The sequence below is a fragment of the Callospermophilus lateralis genome, chromosome 15, assembly GCF_048772815.1.
Source record: "Callospermophilus lateralis isolate mCalLat2 chromosome 15, mCalLat2.hap1, whole genome shotgun sequence".
In the NCBI taxonomy this organism is placed as follows: domain Eukaryota; kingdom Metazoa; phylum Chordata; class Mammalia; order Rodentia; family Sciuridae; genus Callospermophilus; species Callospermophilus lateralis.
Window position 1 is genome coordinate 26,701,064 of NC_135319.1, and position 20,781 is coordinate 26,721,844.

Genomic DNA, 20,781 nt, shown 5'->3' on the forward strand with positions numbered 1-20,781 from the left:
GAACAGGGATTTTATGGGCTGTATCATGTGCATAAAACTCATTACCCAGTGATGAAGAACAGGGATTTTACGGGCTGTATTATGTGCATGAAACTCCAGGTTGCATCAAAGCAAATTCTACACACCTAGAAGTTGAAGGATTGGTGATTACAAGTCGTGTGAGGGAGGAGCGGGAGGAGCCAAATGGTGTTGGGACATCCTAGGCAGTTCCAGTCTACTCTGTCCTGTGAACTAAGTTGTTCAATTCACTTGAGCATTTGGAGAAGGAATTGCACCTGGGAAATATATAAAAGGATTTTGAATTCTGTAGATCCCTCTTGTGACTTCAGATGTAGTTGTTTAAAATAAATGCAGATGTTGGACCATGTCAGAAATCTTGTCAAGAGTGTGGATTGTTTCACACAGAGTGGAGATGTGGCTTCTCATTCTGGTGGCGTATTTATTCCAAAGAAATGTGAATTCAGGACATATGCCTACTATAGCTGTGGACCCAGAAGCATTCATGAATGTTGTAAGTTGGGGGTTTTCATAATGTTTTGGGGAAGTGGACTGACCTATGTGTTCATGTATCATCTGTGTGATATCTGCATTGTGTATTATATATTTATATCTGGTGGCGATTCATGCTAGCAGGGCACAGTGGTAAATAGGTAATTGGGCTGGACAGAAGGCTACACTGGGTGTCAGTAGATCTGGGGCTTCACCAATTCAGTAAACTTGGGTGAACAGCTTCCTTCCTTTGGGTTTCACATAATTTATCTTTTCTTTTAACTCTTAGGTTCATCCTCTGAGCAAGAAGTAACTGAGGTGTTTGGGGCCAACCTCAGACCCCTGGTTGCCCAGACCCATTTTGTCTGTGCTTTTATTCTTTTTCCACTTTCTCCCACAACGTAAGGTATCAGCCCTGACTTCTTGCTACCGGCCACCTACTTCTAGTAGCATCTGGTACCATTCTAATCTACGCTTTTCACCCTGCTCTGGACTGCTAACTCTGTTGATGACAATAAAAGGATCCTGTGAGTTCTGGAGAAGGCCTCCTGTGAATGAAAGGCATGAATAATGACACACCTCTTTATATCTCCCAGGGAATTTTTTTTGTAGCTTACTTTCAAATTCCAACCCTTATTCCATAGCAGACATTGTGTTAAAAGTAACAAAGATATTATTTTATTTCGTCTTTACTGCCCTATGCAGTAGATAACATCATGCACATTTTTCAAATCAAGAAACTGAGATTGAAGAAGTTAAGCAAGTTAAACAAGGCCCCACACTGGTACATGGCAGAGCTACAATTTAAATTCAGGCCCGCCTAAACTTTCCAAAGCCTATAATTATAACCACAGTGCGTGCAATAAACAATAAAACCTCCTAGGTGAGGAGGAAGAGGAGGGGCTACCTCGAGATGAGTGAGATGATTGTGTGCAATGTCCACAACAAGAACTCATCTAATTCCCCCCAGAAAGAAGAAACTTAACATATGTTTTTGTAGGTTTAAGACTCTTTTTTATAAAAACCTATTTTTGTGAGTTCTAAAGCTGACAGGCAGTAGAAATATTCTGAGTCTGCTAACTATCAGGTTCCTTCTGACCATCCCAATGACTGACAGATGGTTTGTCTAAATAGTAAATATATTAGTGTAAACCCTTGGGGAGTCATTTTTGGGCCCTGAGACTGTCCTGTACAGATTCCTCTGTTTTATATGTGAAGGGAATTTCTTTGACTACCAACAAAGACAATCTTCCTAGCTCTCTCCATACTACTGGGTCTTTAAGAAGGATTTATTAAGAATAAAACCCATTGAATTGTTCTCTGCCATTGAGCAGGAGGTTTATATAATTATTGGTGTAAATTCATCCGTAGAATAAAAATAGTTGAATCTGAATTGATTTTGACTCTGTATCCTGATAAATATGGGTTGTAGTCTATTCTACACTTTGGTATACAACTGGCTTCATTCATATATATTTTTAGCAAGTGTTTATTGAGCACCTACTAGACACCTGATATGGTGCTATGCACTGAAGTCACAGAAAGATTTCAGAATATCAAAAGCCTTGACTTCATGGAGCTCACAACCCAGCAGGAAAGACTACCAGTTACTAATTAGGAGAATAATGAATTCAAAGAATAAAACATAAAACAGAAGGAACTAATCAGGAAGTTAAGAAAGTTGCTAAAGTAGGGTTTCTCACCTGACATCTAAAGGATGAAGAGGACTTAGGTAAGAGGGTGGTGGCCGAGAGGTCAGCATGTGGGAGAGATGGAGCAACTGGGAACATGCCATCTTCAAGGAGCTGAAGACAGGCTCTGGTGAGTTGGCTTTTAAACATTGAGATCTTTTGTTATTACAAAATAATATGTTCCATTATAGAAAATCTGAGAAAATGCAAAGGAGACCAATAATCACTAACAGACCCAGGACCCAGGACTACCCACTAACAACTGTGTCATATATGCTCTTGTTTTCTTTAAAAGCTATGACTTTTTCTGCTATCTCAAGCAAGGAGGAAGAGTGCCATGCAATTGACTGTTCTCTAACCTTTTTTTCTACTTCATCTATGTCATGAGAATTTCCCAAAGAGTTTAAATAACCTTCTAAGCACATCATTTCAACTTCTCGCATGAAGTTCCATTTGTTGGGGGAGGTTGTATATTTTTCTCAGGTTCTCGGGGGAGCAGACAGACTGTAAGGCAGAATTGATGTTCGGGTTGTTTTCTGAGGAGAACCCTTAGAGATGGGTGCAGTGGTGCACACCTGTAGTCCCAGCTACTTGGGAGGCTGGGGCAAGAGGAGCACTGGAGTACATGAGTTCAAGACCAGTCTCAAATAGAGTGAAACCCTGTCCTGTCTCAAACACACATACACACACACACAAACACACAAACACACACACACACACACACCACAGAGAGAGAGAAAGAGAGAGAGGGTGAGTGAGCGCTTTGGGATCAACAGCTGTGGAAAGGAGTAGCAGGAATGGGTAGACTGTGCATTATGATTTGGACTCTGAAATAGCCTCAATAAACCCCCTGGGGAGCTTGAGAACTAGAAGCATCTGGACTGAGATGCCCAGTCTTTGTACCCCAAACAAATCAGTCTTTGAATGTGGCAGGAAGGCAGGTGCCTTTGAAAAAAAGTGATTCTTCACAGTTGAGGCCATCCCTTAAGAGGGTACAGCCAAGGCTCTCTGCTGACAACAGCAGATAGGACAAGTGCTTCAAGGAAGGGGGATCTGGGAAGAGCTTCTCAGCATCCACCAGAATGTTCATTTAACCAATGTCCCAGTATAATTTTTTATTTCTATAAATAATGCTGGCATAAACATCCTTATCATTATGCTTTAATATATATATCTGATTTTTTTCCTTAAGTTAAATTTTGAAGAATGGACAATGGGATTCGAAGTTAAATGTCAAATACAGTTCTAATTTGTGAATTTACAATTAAATTAAAAAGTTAAATTTATTTAGAGTTTAAAAATATGTACATATATTGATGAACTACCCTCAAAAATGGTTATGCAAACTGGCAAGTTGAGAAGCAGTATCCCATCCTTCAGACTATGTTGGGCCTGTATTTTTATGCCCACAAATTTACGTTCTAGACTGGGGATGTGGCTCACACAGTAGCGCGCTTGCCTGGCATTCGCAGGGCGCTGGGTTCGATCCTCAACACCACATAAAATAAAATAAAGATATTGTGTCCACCTAAAACTAAAAAATAAATATTAAAAAAAAGTATGTTCTACTACTGTCATGCATCTGTTGACTATCTGTAAACAATGTTCCCTGACGCTGGGATGCCCATGCCCACAATACCTACTTCCTCAGTTCCCTTAAGTAACTTCTTACCAGTCCTCAAGGCCCAGCTCAAATCCTTCCTTCACAGGGTCTTGCCTGACTAGCCCTGCTCCTGACGCTCTCCCCACTTATGATTCCTTTACTCTCTCCTTTACTCACATCTCTCAACCCTCATTGAAAAATAACCTCTAAATAAACACTTGTCACAGTTCTCTGTTCTGATGTTTTACATATTTATTTTATCTTCCTAAGTAGTCTCCAATAGTGATCCTTGAATGTTAGTTCCCAGACCAGCAGAATCAGCATTACCTGGGAAGGTATGTCATTGAGGCCAGATACAATGGCCCACACCTGGACACCAGCTGCTTAAGATCCTGGAGGATTGAAAGTTCAAAGCCAGCTTCAGCAACTTAGTGAGGCCCTAGGTAACTTAATGAGACACTATCTCAAAAAATAAAAAGGGCCAGGATGTGGATGTTAAGAGCCCATAGGTTTAATTCCCAGTACCAAAAAAAAAAAAAAAGAAGAAGAAAAAAGAAATGTCATTGGATACTGTCTCTATTAGAAACTTTGAGAGTAGAGTCCAGCAATTTATGATTTAATGCTAAGTAATTTATGATTTAAGCTAAGTAATTCTGATGCATGCTGAAAATTTTAAAAGAAGTATGAAATGGTGCTACACACACACACACACACACACACACACACACACACTACATTCCATAAGATATGGTTAAGTTTTAATTACAGTAGCAGCCAATATCAATTGAGGACATACTACCAAATGCCAGGCATTTGGTAATTAGTGATATATGTTTATTATCTTTTTACAGCACTGTTATGCAGTATGAACCAACAAATGAAAACAATTTAATCAAATTTCCCAAGATCACATGGTCAATTTTTGTATTAGTGTTAGAGTCAGGATTTAATCTTGAACAGTAGGACCATAGGGCTTTCCTCTTAATGACCAGGCTCTATTCTATGTCAGGCATTTGGAATTTGGCTTCTCTTCTCTTGCTCATTTTAAAGCATCCTTGAAAAAAATAGTTCTCTGCTTCTCTGTATGATGACAGTGAGCAAGAACAGTGAGGATGCTTAGGTGATCTCTGCAGCTTCCTATTTTACAAAGAGGTTTCTACATATAACCAGTGCATGGAGTAGGGACTTTTAACCAGGAGCCCATATATAGGCAACAAGGATCTGAAACCCCTGAAATTATATGCAAATACATTTTTGTGTGTCCATGTGTATATCATTAAAGCCTTGAATTCATAAGGGCTCTTTAATCTAAACTTGTTAAGAATCGCTGCTCTTGAGTATGTCGTTTTAGAACTGGAAAGAACCTTAGGGAAGGCATGGCCCAGGGATTCTCATAAATTGTTCTGGAATAAGTCCCTGCTGGCTGTATTAGAATCACCTGATTTCTAACTTGAAGTAGAACCAAGAATCTGTATGCTTAGATGCCCTGGATGATTCTGATGCATATTCGATTTTTGGAATCAGTGTTCTCATCCAGCGCTTCTCAAACAATAGAATGCATTAGAATTCCTTTAAAAGATTGTTAAAACAAAAAGACTGGGCCCTCTTAGAGTTCCCAATTCAGTATGTTTGGTTGGAATGTGATAATCTGCATTTCTAACAAGTACCCAAGTAATGCTGATGCTTTGGGCCCACTCTTTGAGAACCATCACTTCAGTCCAGGTTCCATATTAAAAATACAGAAAGTGAGGGAGAATGTAGCTCACTCGCCTAGCTTGGCTGAGATCCTGGAGTCAACCCCCAGCATCATAAAAAGTGAGGACTGGAGAGGGTTGGCTGTTTTGTTTTTTTTTTTTTTTTTTTTAGGTAACATGGTTTAGGAAAATCAAGGGCTTTTTTATCTATGTCTTTCAGCATCCAAGAATCAATGCTTTCTTTTGAATCCTTGCGAGTACAGCCATATAAAGCTGAATTCAGAAATAAATTGTGCTTTTTCCATAGAGCGAAATCATTCTCCATAAAGGCTACCCCTGTGAGGAATATGAAGTTGCAACTGAAGATGGGTATATCCTTTCCATTAACAGAATTCCTCAAGGCCTACTATCACTTAAGAAGAAAGGTATGGTTTGCCCAGTGTCACCCCAACACAACAGCTTCCTTATAGCTATGACTTCCTTGTGATTTCTGTTTGTAGAAGTCAGGATTCTTAGTGCAGCCAGGGATCCATCAGTCTGGTCAAAGGATGGTGTCAGTTTCCCCAGAATCTCCATCACCACCACCCTATCCCACCCCACACCCATCAATTATCTCAAATAAACATAGTGTTTGCTTTAAAAAAAAAAAATCTATAGACTGAGTTGGAGGGGTAGCTCAGTGGTAGAGCTTGTGCTTAGCATGTATGAGCCCTAGGTTTGAGCCCCAGCACCAACAAACAAACAAAATCCAAAACAAGATAAACCACCTTCAATAAAAATTCATTTCTTCACCTCTTCTAGCACTTAACTCTTTCCCCAAAGTCCTCCTGTATAAATTTTCTAGAATATTCAATGATGATCCCTAGAACAGACCTCACCAACCCATACCGGTGAAGAGTGGAAACTCTATCACGCTCACCACCTCACATTTATAAGCTGCATTCCCCAGGAAAAGAGCACTTTAAATATTTAAAATGTCTCCTCGTTTTTCTTCCTTTGTTTTTTTGTTGTTGTTGTTGGTTCTTTTTAGTTATATATGACAGTAGAATCCATTTTGGTATATTATAAAAGCATGGAGTATGTATAATTCTAATTAAGATCTCAATCTTATGTTTATACACAATAGTGGGATTCACTGTGGTGTATTCATAAATACACATAGGAAAATTATGTCAGATTCATTCCACTGTCCTTTCTTTTCCTATCTCCCCTCCCTTCCCTTCATTCCCCTTTGTCTAATCCACTGAATTTCTGTTCTTCCCCTCACCCGCTTATTGTGGGTTAGCATCTATGTATCATATAAAACATTTGACCTTTGGTTTTTTGAGATTGGCTTATTTTACTTAGCCTGATAGTCTTCAGATCTACCCATTACTGGCAAATGTCACAATTTCATTTTTCTTTATGGCTGAATAATATTCCATTGTGTACATATGCCAGAATTTCTTTATCCACTCATATATTGAAGGGCAAGTAGGTTGGCTCCATAGCTTAGCAATTCTGAACATTAATGTGGCTTTTAAGTCCTTTGGATATACACCAAAGAGTGGGATCTAGGTCAGATGGTGGTTCCTTTCCTAGTTTTTTGATTGCCTCAGTTTTCACTAAGGACTTTTTAAGAACCAAGCTGTGTATGTACATTTTAAATTTTTGATACATCTGTATAGTTTGTATCATTTAATTTTTTTTTAATTTTTGAGATGCTCAACTAATACTGGCCTTTAAAAAATTCATCTTCATTACTAATTAAAATATTCTCATCTCCTATTTTATTTGGCTCTCTTTGTTTTACTACTTTAGCTCATTATTTACAGTGGCACCTACATTATCTGTCACATATACAGGTAATATCATTTCTGTTTTTTAAATATATTTTTAAGATTTTTTTTAGTTGTAGATGGACACAATGCCTTTATTTTATTTATTTATTTTTATGTGGTGCTGAGGATCAAACCCAGTGCCTCATACATGCGAGGCAAGCACTCTACCACTGACCTACAACCCCAGTCTAGATAATATCATTTCTTAAGTTCTTCTTATATACTAGGTACAATAGTAAATGCTTTACTATCATTTAAGGTTCACCATAACCCTAAGAAACTGCCACTCACAGAGGTTATATCACTTCCAGAAAGTCTGTGCTAGCACTTGCTAGAATGTTGCACTCAGATCCATATCTGTTTGCCAGTGTAGTCCTTGTTTTTAACTAGAATCAGAAAATACTGGGAAACACTGTTGGCCTTCAGCAAAAATAAGCTTCAGGGTTCTTGTTTTGTTCCAATTTTTACTCATGTTATTTTTTGAAAATCAACTCCTTTTTTACACTAGAGACCAAGTTGTACTTTATGTATGTCCAACATGTTTCCACCTCAGTGCCTTTGAACTTAAGTTCTCACTTGGACCATCAGATGTCTATGCAGCTTGCCCAGGCCCTTCTTCCCTGACCTACCTTCTCAAAACAGCAACCCCTTGCCATCTGGTCACAGCTGGCCCCTTACCCGGCTTTCTTTTCCTTCCAGCATTTAATATTCCCTAATATGGCAGAGAATTGCTTGTTAGTGTATCATCTGTCTCTCCCCTACCAGAGGGTAATCTCAGTGGAAACAGGGACTTCATCTATCTTGTTCCAAGGCAGTAAGACTATTGAGCACATTGTAGGTGCTAATAAATATATTTTAAAAGGATGAATGGATTCTGTATAAAAGAAAAAAAATGAATTGCCTAGGAACATGGAGAGAACTTTTCACTAAGCCCCACAGATCCTGAAAGGTGAGCAAGGCATGCCACTTTAAAGCAATTAGCAACTACTAAGCATGGGGTTCAGCCTGCAGCCCCGTTCATGGAACAAGTTTGCTTTCTCATACCCTGCTGAGTTACACAGTTCACTCATGCTGAACAGCTTGGGGTTCAAGGAAGCAGCCTTCTAGTCCAGTTGGAGGAACAATCCCCCCAGTGGCTGATATTGTTCCTGTAGATCCCGTTTGCCTCTTCTGGGCTATTCTTAATTTATTATATGTTTATTATATGGATATCATTCCTTACTGTAACTTTATTTTGATGCTGAAATTCACCTTCAAGCTGGCTTGAGGGTCCTTTTGACATGAAGGACCCTTAATCAATATATATGTATAGTATACTCTCTACTGGGGCACTTCTAATATTTTCTGAGGAGCACAGACAACACCAGTAATAATAAATAAATAAAAACAACAATGGAAACTGAATTTTATTCCTTTTGAGTTTTTTTTGTGGGGTAGGCGTGGTCAGGCATCATGCCATCTCTTCCTTGTGCTTGATCATATTTAATATTAAAAAGAAGCATTTTACTGATGATGAGGAAATTGAGACACAAAAGTGTTTATCAATGGGCCAAGACAATTAAGCTATCAAGCAGCTGAATCAGGATTCTGTCTGTATCTGATCATAGCCTTTCATAATTTTTTGGTTTGTCTCTCCTGAAAACCCTTGCACACTAGGGAATAACAAGAAGGGCAGAGAGCACTTTACACATGTGGAATTTTCTCTTGACTGCAGGTTCCAGGCCAGTGGTGCTCCTGCAGCATGGCCTGCTTGGAGATGCCAGCAACTGGATTTCCAACCTACCCAACAATAGCCTGGGCTTCATTCTGGCCGATGCTGGTTTTGATGTGTGGATGGGGAACAGCAGGGGAAACACCTGGTCTCGGAAACACAAGACCCTCTCCATAGAGCAAGATGAGTTCTGGGCTTTCAGGTACATGGAGGAAGGTAGATATGGATGTCTTGGGGAGAACTGGGTAAAAAATTATAGCTTCTAGTTTCTGGAGAATTCATTTTGGTTGTGTCATCAATATCCTAATATGATAATCCTGAATTTTCTTAATTCACTAGTAATTCTTTGGGGGAAGATGGAGAATATTGGGTCCCTACATAGAAAGTTGGGTCTAGCTAATGGAGAGAAAATGCTCATTGGTGTCAGGTGATTGAGGCTAAAATGAGAGAAGTGTAGACCCATTTCCTTGCAGATGGGTATCCTGAGACTGACTTCCATGAATGATAACAAGGGGAGTGGCCCCCAAAAGGAGAAGAGACCAGGTGGCATATAAAGGAGGGGGGGACTGTTATACCTTGGGGGCCATCGATTTAATTAACATCTCTCATGGCCTAACAAATAGTTACTGTTTTTACCTAAATTATATATTGATATTCAACCTTCTCTTTATACATTTCATCAAAGAGTTCCTTCCATGTCTTTAATATGTTTCCTATAAAGGAATCTGTATGACCTGCTGCTGTTCTGCTAACTGTGTAAGAGGACCCCTCCATTAGGAGGTGGATCGTGTGCTCAAATAAATATTCACTGATGACCATTGTTCTATGATAACATCTGGAGAACGCAGAGAGGTTCACTGACAGCCTGTGAACCCAGTGACACCCATGGATGGCAAGTTTGAAGCAAGTCCATCTGAGTCATGGGAGGGGCATAGTGATGAGCTATCAGGGCTGACCAGTCAAGAGCTTATTTGCAAATCCTGGGAGGGGGCAGTAATTCTGTCTGTATTTGATCATAATTTTTCATATAACTTTGTCTTTTCCCCTTGTAGTTATGATGAGATGGCTAGGTTTGACCTTCCTGCAGTGATAAACTTTATTTTGCAGAAAACGGGCCAGAAAAAGATCTATTATGTCGGCTATTCACAGGGCACCACCATAGGTAGGTTCAAAGTCCATCAGGTTTGTATGCTCAGAAGAGACATGAGCCTTTGGCACAAGCTGTGCCTGGAATCACTCCCTCATACTTCTTTCTGATTGGATGGTTTTCTCTTTAAAACTGAGCTGAGAGGAACAGGAATTGAATTGAGGGAGGGATGCAGTATGGTAGAAAGAGCAAGGGCTTTGAAATCAGAGAGATGTGGATTAAAATATTGTCTTTGCCAACCCATACCTAAATATCCTTCAGCAGATTCTCTAACTCCTCTGGCCCCAGTTTCCTCATCTACAAAATGGGGATAATAACTCCCTCTTAGCAGTGTTAGAACTGTTGGACTACTCGATATGATGATGTATGTAAAATCAGTGTCTGAAATCCTTTTGCTTTGGATGATTTTGTGAAAGACTTAATAGGTGGCCCATAGGATCCAGAACACTTACCTGGGGAGACAGAGATTGTGGTCATCTTCGCTCCTTATCAGATCAAAGTCAATAGGTGAAGTGTGATAGGCTTAGATTAGGAGGCAGAAGTATTTCAGGAGGCATGGCATGTGATGTGAGGAGGCAGCTTTCCAGAGAGAGATCTCTTTACCCTCATCCTGAGGCCAAACCCTAAGATATAGGCCAGGGTACACTTTTCGAAGGAGAAAAGTGAGCAGTCACTTACTGTAAGTAATACTCATTCTTTAACCAGGACAGCTGTGTCCAGCCACCAGGATAAGGTTTATACTCATTATTATGGAAATATATGGTTTTGTAAACAATTTAATTTTGGGCCCCCTTTGGCATCTGTATTTTAATAACATCTTTATATCATGCAAGCCTTCATAATAATAATAATAATAGCCTTTTGCCAGGCACACTGGTGCATGCCTGTAATCCCAGTGGCTCAGAAGGCTAAGGCAGGAGGATTTCAAGTTCAAAGCCAGCCTCAGCACATGCCTAGGCACTAAGCAACTCAGTGAGACCCTGTCTCTAAATAAAATACAAAATAGGGCTGGGGATGTGGCTCAGTGGCCAAGTGCCCCTGAGTTCAATACCTGATACCCCTTAAAATAAATAAATAATTGCCTTTTGTGAACACTTACTAACTGCCACCCCTTACATATGCATCATTTTGCTTTGTCTCTGCACAAGAATATGTGGGAAATATTTGTATCCCTATTTTATAGATGAATAATTTGTGGCTCATTGAAAGAGCTTAAACAAGTGCTTATACAGTAGGCTCTAAGCCAGGGCCTGTACCCATGTACTCAAAACTCATGCTAAATAATCACTGTACAGTGAGGTTCATAAGGTGAATAGGAATTATATACACATTGCTAACTCCTATAAGAGTCTTTACTGCCACCTCCAGAGACATTCTTAATGTCAAATTATTCTAAAAACAAAAATAGATGACCTCTAGGATGATAGGTTCATCATCATACTTCATAATAATAATAATAGCCTTTTGCCAGGCACACTGGTGCATGCCTGTAATCCCAGTGGCTCAGAAGGCTAAGGCAGGAGGATTTTAAGTTCAAAGCCAATAGTGGGGACACTTCAACCAGCCTTTAGTTAATTCGAAGGTTGCGTATTGTTCCCTTGATGTGACAATATACCATGCCATCAGTCTGAAACCATGTTTCTGAGACCTCAGTGGTCTATTCTGTCACTTTGTCTTTGGATGCTGACTTGCCAGGTGATTTGCTTCTACAATCTTTCACAATGACCATTAAACATCATCAGCAAGCCATGAGTTCACCTTTGGCTCTTTATCTTCAAGTGGCCTCTTTGCCTTCCTCTGAAATTACTCAGGTTTGGGCTCTGTCCTCAAGCAAGTAAGGTTTGGGCTCTGTCCTCAAGCAAGTAAGGAAAATAAAGTAGTTTACATACTCACTTTGAGAAGTTTCAAGGAAAAAGGAACCACAATTAAAAGAGGGAAATCCAACATATATGTAAGGCAAACATTTTCTAAGAAAGCCCCTTCTGTATCAAATTATTTGGATCTCTGCTGTAAGTTGATTGGCCCTGGCAAATACATCCTAAGAAAGGAGGCTGAGACTCATGACAAACCTGGTTGGCAAAGACTAAAAAACATATGGCCAGAGCCTCTGGTCACTGACTTTTATTAAACAGAGAGCACATGTAGTTTACCACACAGGAACAACCTGACTCCAAAGGAGGGCAAGCATTGCAGAATAATTCACTATTTATTCACTATTTTTTATTTGATTCTCTCTTGTCTGTGTAAATCATAATGCTGCTGTCAGCGTCTGTTGAGGATGATGTGATTCACCAGGCTTCACTCTACCAGGGTTCAATTTCACATGAAGGCAAGGTGCTGATGACAAGGATAGGTGCTATTTTCAGAGGAAAGAAGGGGCAAGAAAGCATGAGGTTTTTCAAGTGGTAAACCATGGAGCTGTTAATATGGAGAACTTGAACTTGCTTTGCATTCAGAGAGGTAGTGCTGGGAGGGGTTATTTAGAGTTCTCAGATGTTGACATTGAGGGGAGTTCTATTCTGCTCAGGCTTAAGGTAGGGTGTAGTTTGTGTATTTCCACCCATTCCTGTTGATGGTGTAACTGAGAGAGCAGAAGGTAATAACATGTCACTTCTGTGCCTGCCTTTCTTTGCATGAGGTTGCCAAACCTAATCAGATGGAGGGAAAAGTAGAGAAAGAACCTCTTCCTCATGCTAACCCTAACCTTCCAGGAACTAGCCTGAAGTCATGTGATGCTAGTTTTTCTATGCCCAGCTTCACTGATTCCTCAAACTGCAAATACCACCCTAGGCAGAGCATGTGCAGACTTTTAAAAAACAGACACATGGTATTTAAAATATAATGACAACATCCTGGCTTTGGGTAATTTCTCTTTTTCCCATGGGCTCCATAAAGATCTTCCCTAAATTTTGAGGAATTTGTCTTTATTCTACAGATATAGAAACTGAGTCACAGACTGATTTAACCAAGATCTTATGCCAAATCTAAGGCATAAATAAGAACTGGAATCTAGTTCATTAGACAAGTAACTGTCTATAAGACTATGCTACAGTTTGTATTCCAGAAAAGTTAGGGATCAAGAAAAAACAACCCAAACCCTGTGACCCCTATGCTCATTGTTGCAGAACATACCTCTTACAGAGCAAGGTGATTTCTTAAATTCTGTTTCTTTCATTATAAAGTGGATTTTTAAATTTTTTTTTTTAAATAAGCTCAATTCTGGGAATTAGATGAGGTAAGAACCATGAAGTTTCCCAGTAAAGTGTCCAGCATGTAATTACCTCAACATGTATATTTTTTCTCAAAGTCAAAATTTTTGTGTATTCAATAATTCAATGGAGAACTTATTGATTGAAAGCAAATATCATAGGAACACAGAGGAGTCTTTGCTGTTGCCCCGCCAGAAGTTTATAATTTTATAGAAGGAAAGTTAAGATATAATCACACTTAATTATTAAAATATTTTAACAAATATCCTTTTTACAGGTTCTAGGATATTCTGTGTCCATGATGACAAGTATTTCTCTCTTACAGGCTTTATTGCATTTTCCACGATGCCAGAGCTGGCTCAGAAAATCAAAATGTATTTTGCTTTAGCACCCATAGCCACTGTTAAATATTCAAAGAGCCCCGGGACCAAATTTTTGTTGCTGCCAGATATGATGATCAGGGTAGGTGACACCTCAGATAATCCCTTGTGTATGGAGAAGAGTCTTTCAGCCAAGTTTTCTAAAATATAAGCTTTTAAGTTATAGTGAATTTTTTTTTTTTTTTTTTACTGCCCATACTTTAATGATTCCTATTTTACTTCATATTTTCACAGGGATTGTTTGGCAAAAAAGAATTTCTGTACCAGACCAGATTTTTCAGACAGTTTGTTATTTACCTTTGTGGCCAGGTGATCCTTGACCAAATCTGTAGCAATATCATACTACTTCTGGGAGGATTTAACACGAACAATATGAACATGGTAAGTAGGAGCCTAGTCTCCAAGCTTAGTCTTCCAAGTCTCCTAAGCAAAGCTGGGCATAACTAGTGTCGCTCCTGGGATGTGAACTACTGCCAGTGAAGACAGTAAAGAGGAAAGATGTACACCCAGTAATTTTCAGTTTTCAAATTATTAGGAAATGCTACAAAGCTTTGATTCCAGATGGAAGATTAGAAGTCAACAGAGGGAACCGCCATGCGTCATCCACCTCTTCTTTCCACTGGGGTCTTTTTGGTTTAAGTTCTGTGATGGGACATCTGAGAGTTTCAACTTGGCTCAGACATAGCTATCAATTGGAAAGTGTTACAGGATGGGTTTTCTGCGGCAAATAGATTAAGTTGGAGATTTTTGTGTGGAATGATTTTGAGATCTGCTCTTGAGATATCACCCAGAGAAGGAAGGACACAAGATTTGGTGGGTGAAAATGTGAAGCATTGCTGCAGTCTCAGGAAAAAACCTCAGTGGATTCTACAGGGATTCATGAAGATAGGGTGACCCTTCAGCCCTGTCCCAAGTTGGGAGGAAAGGACTGGTTTTTATATTCCACATCTCATTTAATGCAGGCCACACTAGTAATGAGGGAGGCATTGGACAGGCATTTCTCAGAAGCCAGGGTGATCCCAATCAGGACAGTCGGTGGAGGGCTGTCAGCAGCTGGCGGAACAGATCTTTAATTCCTGAACTTTATTGTTTTTTCAATTGATAATTTCACTTATAGCTACCATTTGATAGATATTCATTATGTGTCAGCTGCTACTCCCAATAACAAACCTATGCGATAAATATTATCAGTATCCTCACTTTACAGATTAGTATACTGAAATGTAGTGAGTTAAATTACTTGCCCAAATTAAAAAATTAAGCAGCAGAGTTAGACCCAATTCCAGAGTCCTCATTCTAAATATCTCTAGTATTATTTTTTAAGTGAATAAGTCAGTTCTAATGGGAAGCTATTCTCAGATGAAAAATGTAGGTGCCTGAGAATACATTTAGTGATATTTTATTGATGTGCATATGTACATTACTGTCTAATAGGTAATTACTAATAATTTGATGGTGTCTCTATATAGAGATTTGGTCTTGACTAGGTACACATCTTGTCAGTTTTTCCATGTCTCACAAACCACTCATGCTGTGTTACAGAGTCGAGCAAATGTGTATGTTGCCCACACTCCTGCTGGGACATCTGTGCAAAATATTTTACACTGGAGCCAGGTGAGAATGTTGGATTTGTAGTCTTTCTAAGGTCTCTTGCACATTTTGTCTGGAATAGTCCAAGGATGCCCTTTTGACAGTTCTGGGGTTTGTGTTTATTCCATGATGATATGCAATCTGGTCACTGATGGGTTTCTATAGTGGACTTGATATAGATCAGGAGAATGAGAGGAAAGGACAGGAATGGTTTAAGGACATCTACAGAAGATCTTAAAAATAAGATGGCCTATGTGAGAAACTTCTCTGTCTCTATCCACTTCAAAGACATGCCTGGAAGAAATTATGTTTCCACATTCCCCTTGTGGCTTCTCCAACAGCAGAATCAAGTAGGAACAAAAATACTCAGGTGGGCCTAGGGGCCCAGAGAGATTTTCACAGAAGTCCACTGCACTGTAGACTTCACCTATAATCTCAGAAGAAAAAGCTCTTTGTATGTATGTCTGTGAGGTGTGTGTGTGTAGAAAAATATTGCATGATCAAAATCAAAGAAAAATTCTAAATTGAATTAAGCTTTAGTCACTATCTCCCAGAATCACCACATTGCACAGTTCGGGGTGTGGGGGGGGCACTTTCCCATTGTAACCTCTAGAATTGTGTCAAATACCTACCCACATGGATTACACTGAGGGTGCACTTCCTGGAGTTGCTAATGTGGTGGTCAGATGTTTCTGCAGTCCGTCTCTTTCCCTGAGAGAGTTCGGTTCTTGCCTTTGCACTTTCTTAAAGATTATCCCAGAATGGAAGAGCAGCTCAAAGGGTCTTGTTCTCTATTTCCCTCACAGTTTCAGATGTTACGGTAGCATATTTCCACCACCCCATCACCACATTTGAATATCTGGTAAATTTTTCTCTCCTAGGCAGTGAATTCTGGGGAACTCCGAGCATTTGACTGGGGGAGCGAGACCAAAAATCTGGAGAAAGGCAATCAGGTAAGAAAGACAAAGAGTATCTGCTATACACATATCCTTTGGAAATGTGTGAGAGAGAAATTACAATGATAGGCAAGTTCAGGGGTGGGAATAAAATACAAGAGTTCAAGAAGGAAATGAGAGTTCATGTTTGACTGCATTTGAAAATGGAAAAAAATTCACAGCTTAGCCAAGAGACCTCTTGGCTTCTAAAATGGAATAGAAAGAATTTTTGCTAAGGCTTCCTTGTGAGCAAGACACGGGGCCTCTCTGGAACAAGATGAGGGAGATTTAGTCTAGGGATGAGTATTGTCTAGGAGGGAGAGTAGAACAATCCTCTTCTGATCAAAACAAGCAGACTAATGGGAATGGGACTATGAGGTTGTTGTATGACACAATAAAAAAGAATGGCAATTGAGGATTCCTGTGTTAGTCTTGCCTCTGCTATATAAGCTTGTGTGATAGTGGGTAAGCTTCTTTGATTCATCAGGACTCACTTAGCTTTAAAATAAAAAAATAATTAAGATGGGTGCGGTGGTGCACACCTGTAATCCCAGTAGCTTGGAGGCTGAGTCAAGAGGATTGCAAATTCAAAGCCAACCTCAGTAACTTAGTGAGGCCCTGTCTCTAAATAAAATATAAAAAGAGCTGGGAATGTGGCTCAGTGGTTAAGCAACCCTGGGTTCAATCCCTGGCACCAAATATATATTTTTTAAATTATTGGATTAAGAAATTCTTAAGAATTATTCCTGATTATACTTTTAAGGAATTTGTAACTTGTAAGTTACAAATATGAAAAAGAATATTAGTAACCAAGCAAATATGTAGCCAGTACTATGGAATAAATAAAAAATAGGAGTGTGAGGATCAGAATTGGATAAGGAGGCTATTTTGGTCATTAAACTTTCACTGAGGATTATTGGTTAGCATAGATGTGAAGGTAAATAAATATTGATCATACAAACAAAATACGGGAGAAGAGTGGAAACAGCCTCATCTTACTCTGAGAAACTCACATCCTACTTAACATCCATTCTATACATCCATCTAGACAGAAAATGCTAGGAAACTGAACAGATTATGGAGTTATCCCTGGATAGCAAACTCTCAATCAGCTATCAACTACTTCTTTTTAGATCCTTCTTTACTTGTCACCTTAAATATATATATATATCTTTAGAGAAAGAGTTACTGTTCTGAGATAGTTTTAATTTATCAACATTTGTGGACTGAGTCCTAGAGAAATGATTCATACAGAGTAGACACCAGAAAATGGTAATAGAAGGAAAAGGAAATAAAACACATAGAATGGGCTCATAGAATCAGGGCAACACGGACCTGGACAGGACATTTAGTTCAATCTCTTTCCATGTAAGATGAAAAAAACAATATGACTGACTCCATAGAATATTCCAACCTTTTATATCTAAATTAGTCTATGACTCTAAATTCTTAAGGAACCATGAAGACAAAGAAGGGTGTCTAAGTTTGGTGCTGGGATACCATAGTGAATTTTGTGATAAGAAATGAGCCAATTCTATGGAAAATTCTGGATGCCAATTAATCTCAAGGACTCAGACTGCCAAGCATATTTACTAGCCCAGCTTGAAATTTCAAGGAAATAGAAAGATTATAACCCTTCTTTGCATAATTTGAGCAGAACAGGGAATTGGGGTTAGAACAGGCATTTAACCCGACCTTATCAAATTACCTGAGTGTCAGAGGTCAATTTGTGATTTCCCTAAGTGTTTGGAGGTGCAGTCAAGCTGGGCCTGTGCCAAGGGATGCTTGTGATCATTTAGTTTCTGTGAGGATCCAGAGGCCTTCCCAGTAGGATTTCTTGCCTTTCTATGTAGAATATTTCTAATTCTTGCCTGCTGAAGCATCTGTGAAATTATCTTTAAACACTAACAGGGACATTATTTTAAAATGTAATTTATCTGCAATACATTTACTAGGAAATAATTAAACGTTATTCAGTGTCTAATCCATAAAGTGTAGGGGATGGTGATGTTGCTCAGTGATAGAATGTGTGCAGGGCATACACCAGGTCCTGAGGAAAAAATATGATTGACTCCATAGACTATTCCAACCTTTTATATCTAAATTAGTCTACGACTCCAAATTCTTAAGGAACCATTCTCAGCACCACAATCACCCACAAACTGAAGGTAATGTTTTCTCATTTGATCTTGTAATTATCCCCATTTCATAGATGAAGAAACAGGTTTAATGATATTAGGTAATTTCACCTTAAAGTAAGGAGCTGGAACAAAATTTTTATTTGTTTGTTTGTTTGTTTGTTTGTTTGTTTATGTACTGGGGAGTGAAACCAGGCCCTTGTGCCTGCTAGGCAAGTGCTTTACCACTGAACTACATCCCCAGCCAGAAACTCTTACTGGAATTCCAATGGCTCTAAAGCCCATGCATCTTTCACCACAATACATGTCATGTTTATTGTATTTATTTGAAATATAAATTATGAGCTTGGAAGTTCAAATATTTCAAGTTAAAACTATTTCAAGTTAAAACTCTTCTTTCTCTCTAGCCAACACCTGTGAAATATGAAGTTCGAGATATGACAGTCCCGACAGCGATGTGGACGGGAGGTCAGGACTGGCTTTCAAATCCAGAAGATGTGAAGACACTGCTCTCTGAAGTGACCAACCTCATCTACCACAAGAACATTCCTGAATGGGCTCATGTGGATTTCATCTGGGGGTTGGATGCTCCTCACCGTATGTACAATGAGATCATACATCTGATGAAGCAGGAGGAGATCAACCTTTCCCAGGGAACCTGCAAGATCACACTGTAAAGCCTCTGATGCTGACAAGTTTTGGGGACAATCTTATGGGGTTAGGGCCAAGGGTAGAGAATTTTAAGGGGAATTTCCAGAAAAAGTAGAAGAGAGGGCAGAGATACAGTATACATTCCTTGATATTTTTGCCTTTGGCACTAAAACCATTACTTAATTTTTTTCCGATTAGTTAAACTAAACTAACTTGGTAAATTCAAGTTTTCTGTGCTATTAGATTTTCTACCATCTTGAAGAGTAGGTTCTTCCTAATATAGAGATACCAAAAAGTATCTCTATATTCCCTACATCATTCAGGGAAACCTCCTTATAACATTTTTTTTCTGTAAGTCATATTTTTGAAGCAGTAAAGTAAAATGACAAATTGGGACAGACATTGAGGTCACAAATCTCTGAATTATTGTTAACTTTGACAAAATAAGATGACATTTGCACTTTGTTACTATAGACAGGGTACTACCTAAGAAAGCCAGGATGTTTTAACAACAACAAAAAATCAAGGTACAGTGTGATTAAAATATATTAAACATTCTCAGAATAGGGCCATGCTTTATAGTTATATCTTAAAGAAGATAATTAGATAATTCTGGAGGATATTTATGAGTTTTCCAATAAATGCATATAGCACATATGTGTATATCAGCCCCTCAATTCTAGTTTATGCCTGTTTGAGGGTTTATAGACTGTTGCTAGGAGACCTACTGGCCCAATTCTCTACCTCTAATAATTAAGAAAGGAAGAAAATGTTTTACTGTCATGCACATAATGAAATAAATTGTTCAGTATCTTATATTTTGATCACGAGTAAGTCACTCTTAGTCTCTCCAACTCATTCTTATGTAGATTTGTTTCTTTAGAAAACTGTTCAATTTTCACAGTTTCAAAGAATGCTGTTTTGAAAAATCTCCTCGGAAACCTATCAAAAATATACTGTGTACATCAGTGGTATACTGTTGAAAGTACATTGGTGTGTGATGAAGGTATAATTTTTAAAGTGTACTGCTGTGTGAAATTTACATTTTTTTCATCCCCAGGCTCACCTGGTAACTCCATTCAATGCTAAAGAATCTTGAATAATTTATGTAGACACACTTAAATTCTTCATAATCATGTCTACACTACTACTTACCTCAGGGCCTGTACATAGTTCAATAAATATTTCTTGGATTTGATTTTTTATTATACCTTTGTTCTGTTCAAGGATAATAAACCTTTCATCCTTAGACTAACTTGTTACCAAATATAGTATGGTTTAGTCCATGTCTACAGCCAAGAGCCATCTATGAACTGTGCATGAACTAAAGTGATGTGGAAGCCATTCGGCAGGAAAGCCTGGAATCAGGAACTCCCAGTGGCAACCCTGCTGGTTTGAGAATGTTTGGTTCATGTGGCTTCCTATCCAGCTCCATCACAAGTTCAGCACAGCCTTGGAGATGGGATGACCCACTGGAACCACACAGCCTCTTGAAAATGGGTGTAGCTTGACAAAATGCCAATCAACCTGTTTATTGCAAGACCCCTGACACACTCAGAAGCAAGATTCCTCCTGCTGAAACCTTACCCCTGCCTCTGATGTACTCCCCCTTTAATAAAGAATAGGGACCATTTTTTGTTGTTCAGTTCCAGCTCCTATCAGGACTGGAAGACCTATCAGGTGCCCAAATCTACCTAATTTCTGGCTCTGGCTCTATTTCTTA

At 39.0% G+C, this 20,781-nt stretch overlaps 1 protein-coding gene across 1 annotated transcript; it reads left to right on the plus strand.

The window, feature by feature from the left end:
* Nucleotides 1-364: 364 nt before the first annotated feature.
* On the plus strand, nt 365-19,084 carry Lipm (lipase family member M). The gene is made up of 9 exons (XM_076834592.1): nt 365-511; nt 5,785-5,902; nt 9,012-9,210; nt 10,061-10,170; nt 13,690-13,826; nt 13,979-14,125; nt 15,287-15,358; nt 16,216-16,287; nt 18,815-19,084. Exons 1-9 carry the CDS (start codon nt 365-367, stop codon nt 19,082-19,084), a joined length of 1,272 nt encoding a protein of 423 aa, XP_076690707.1.
* Nucleotides 19,085-20,781: the final 1,697 nt, after the last annotated feature.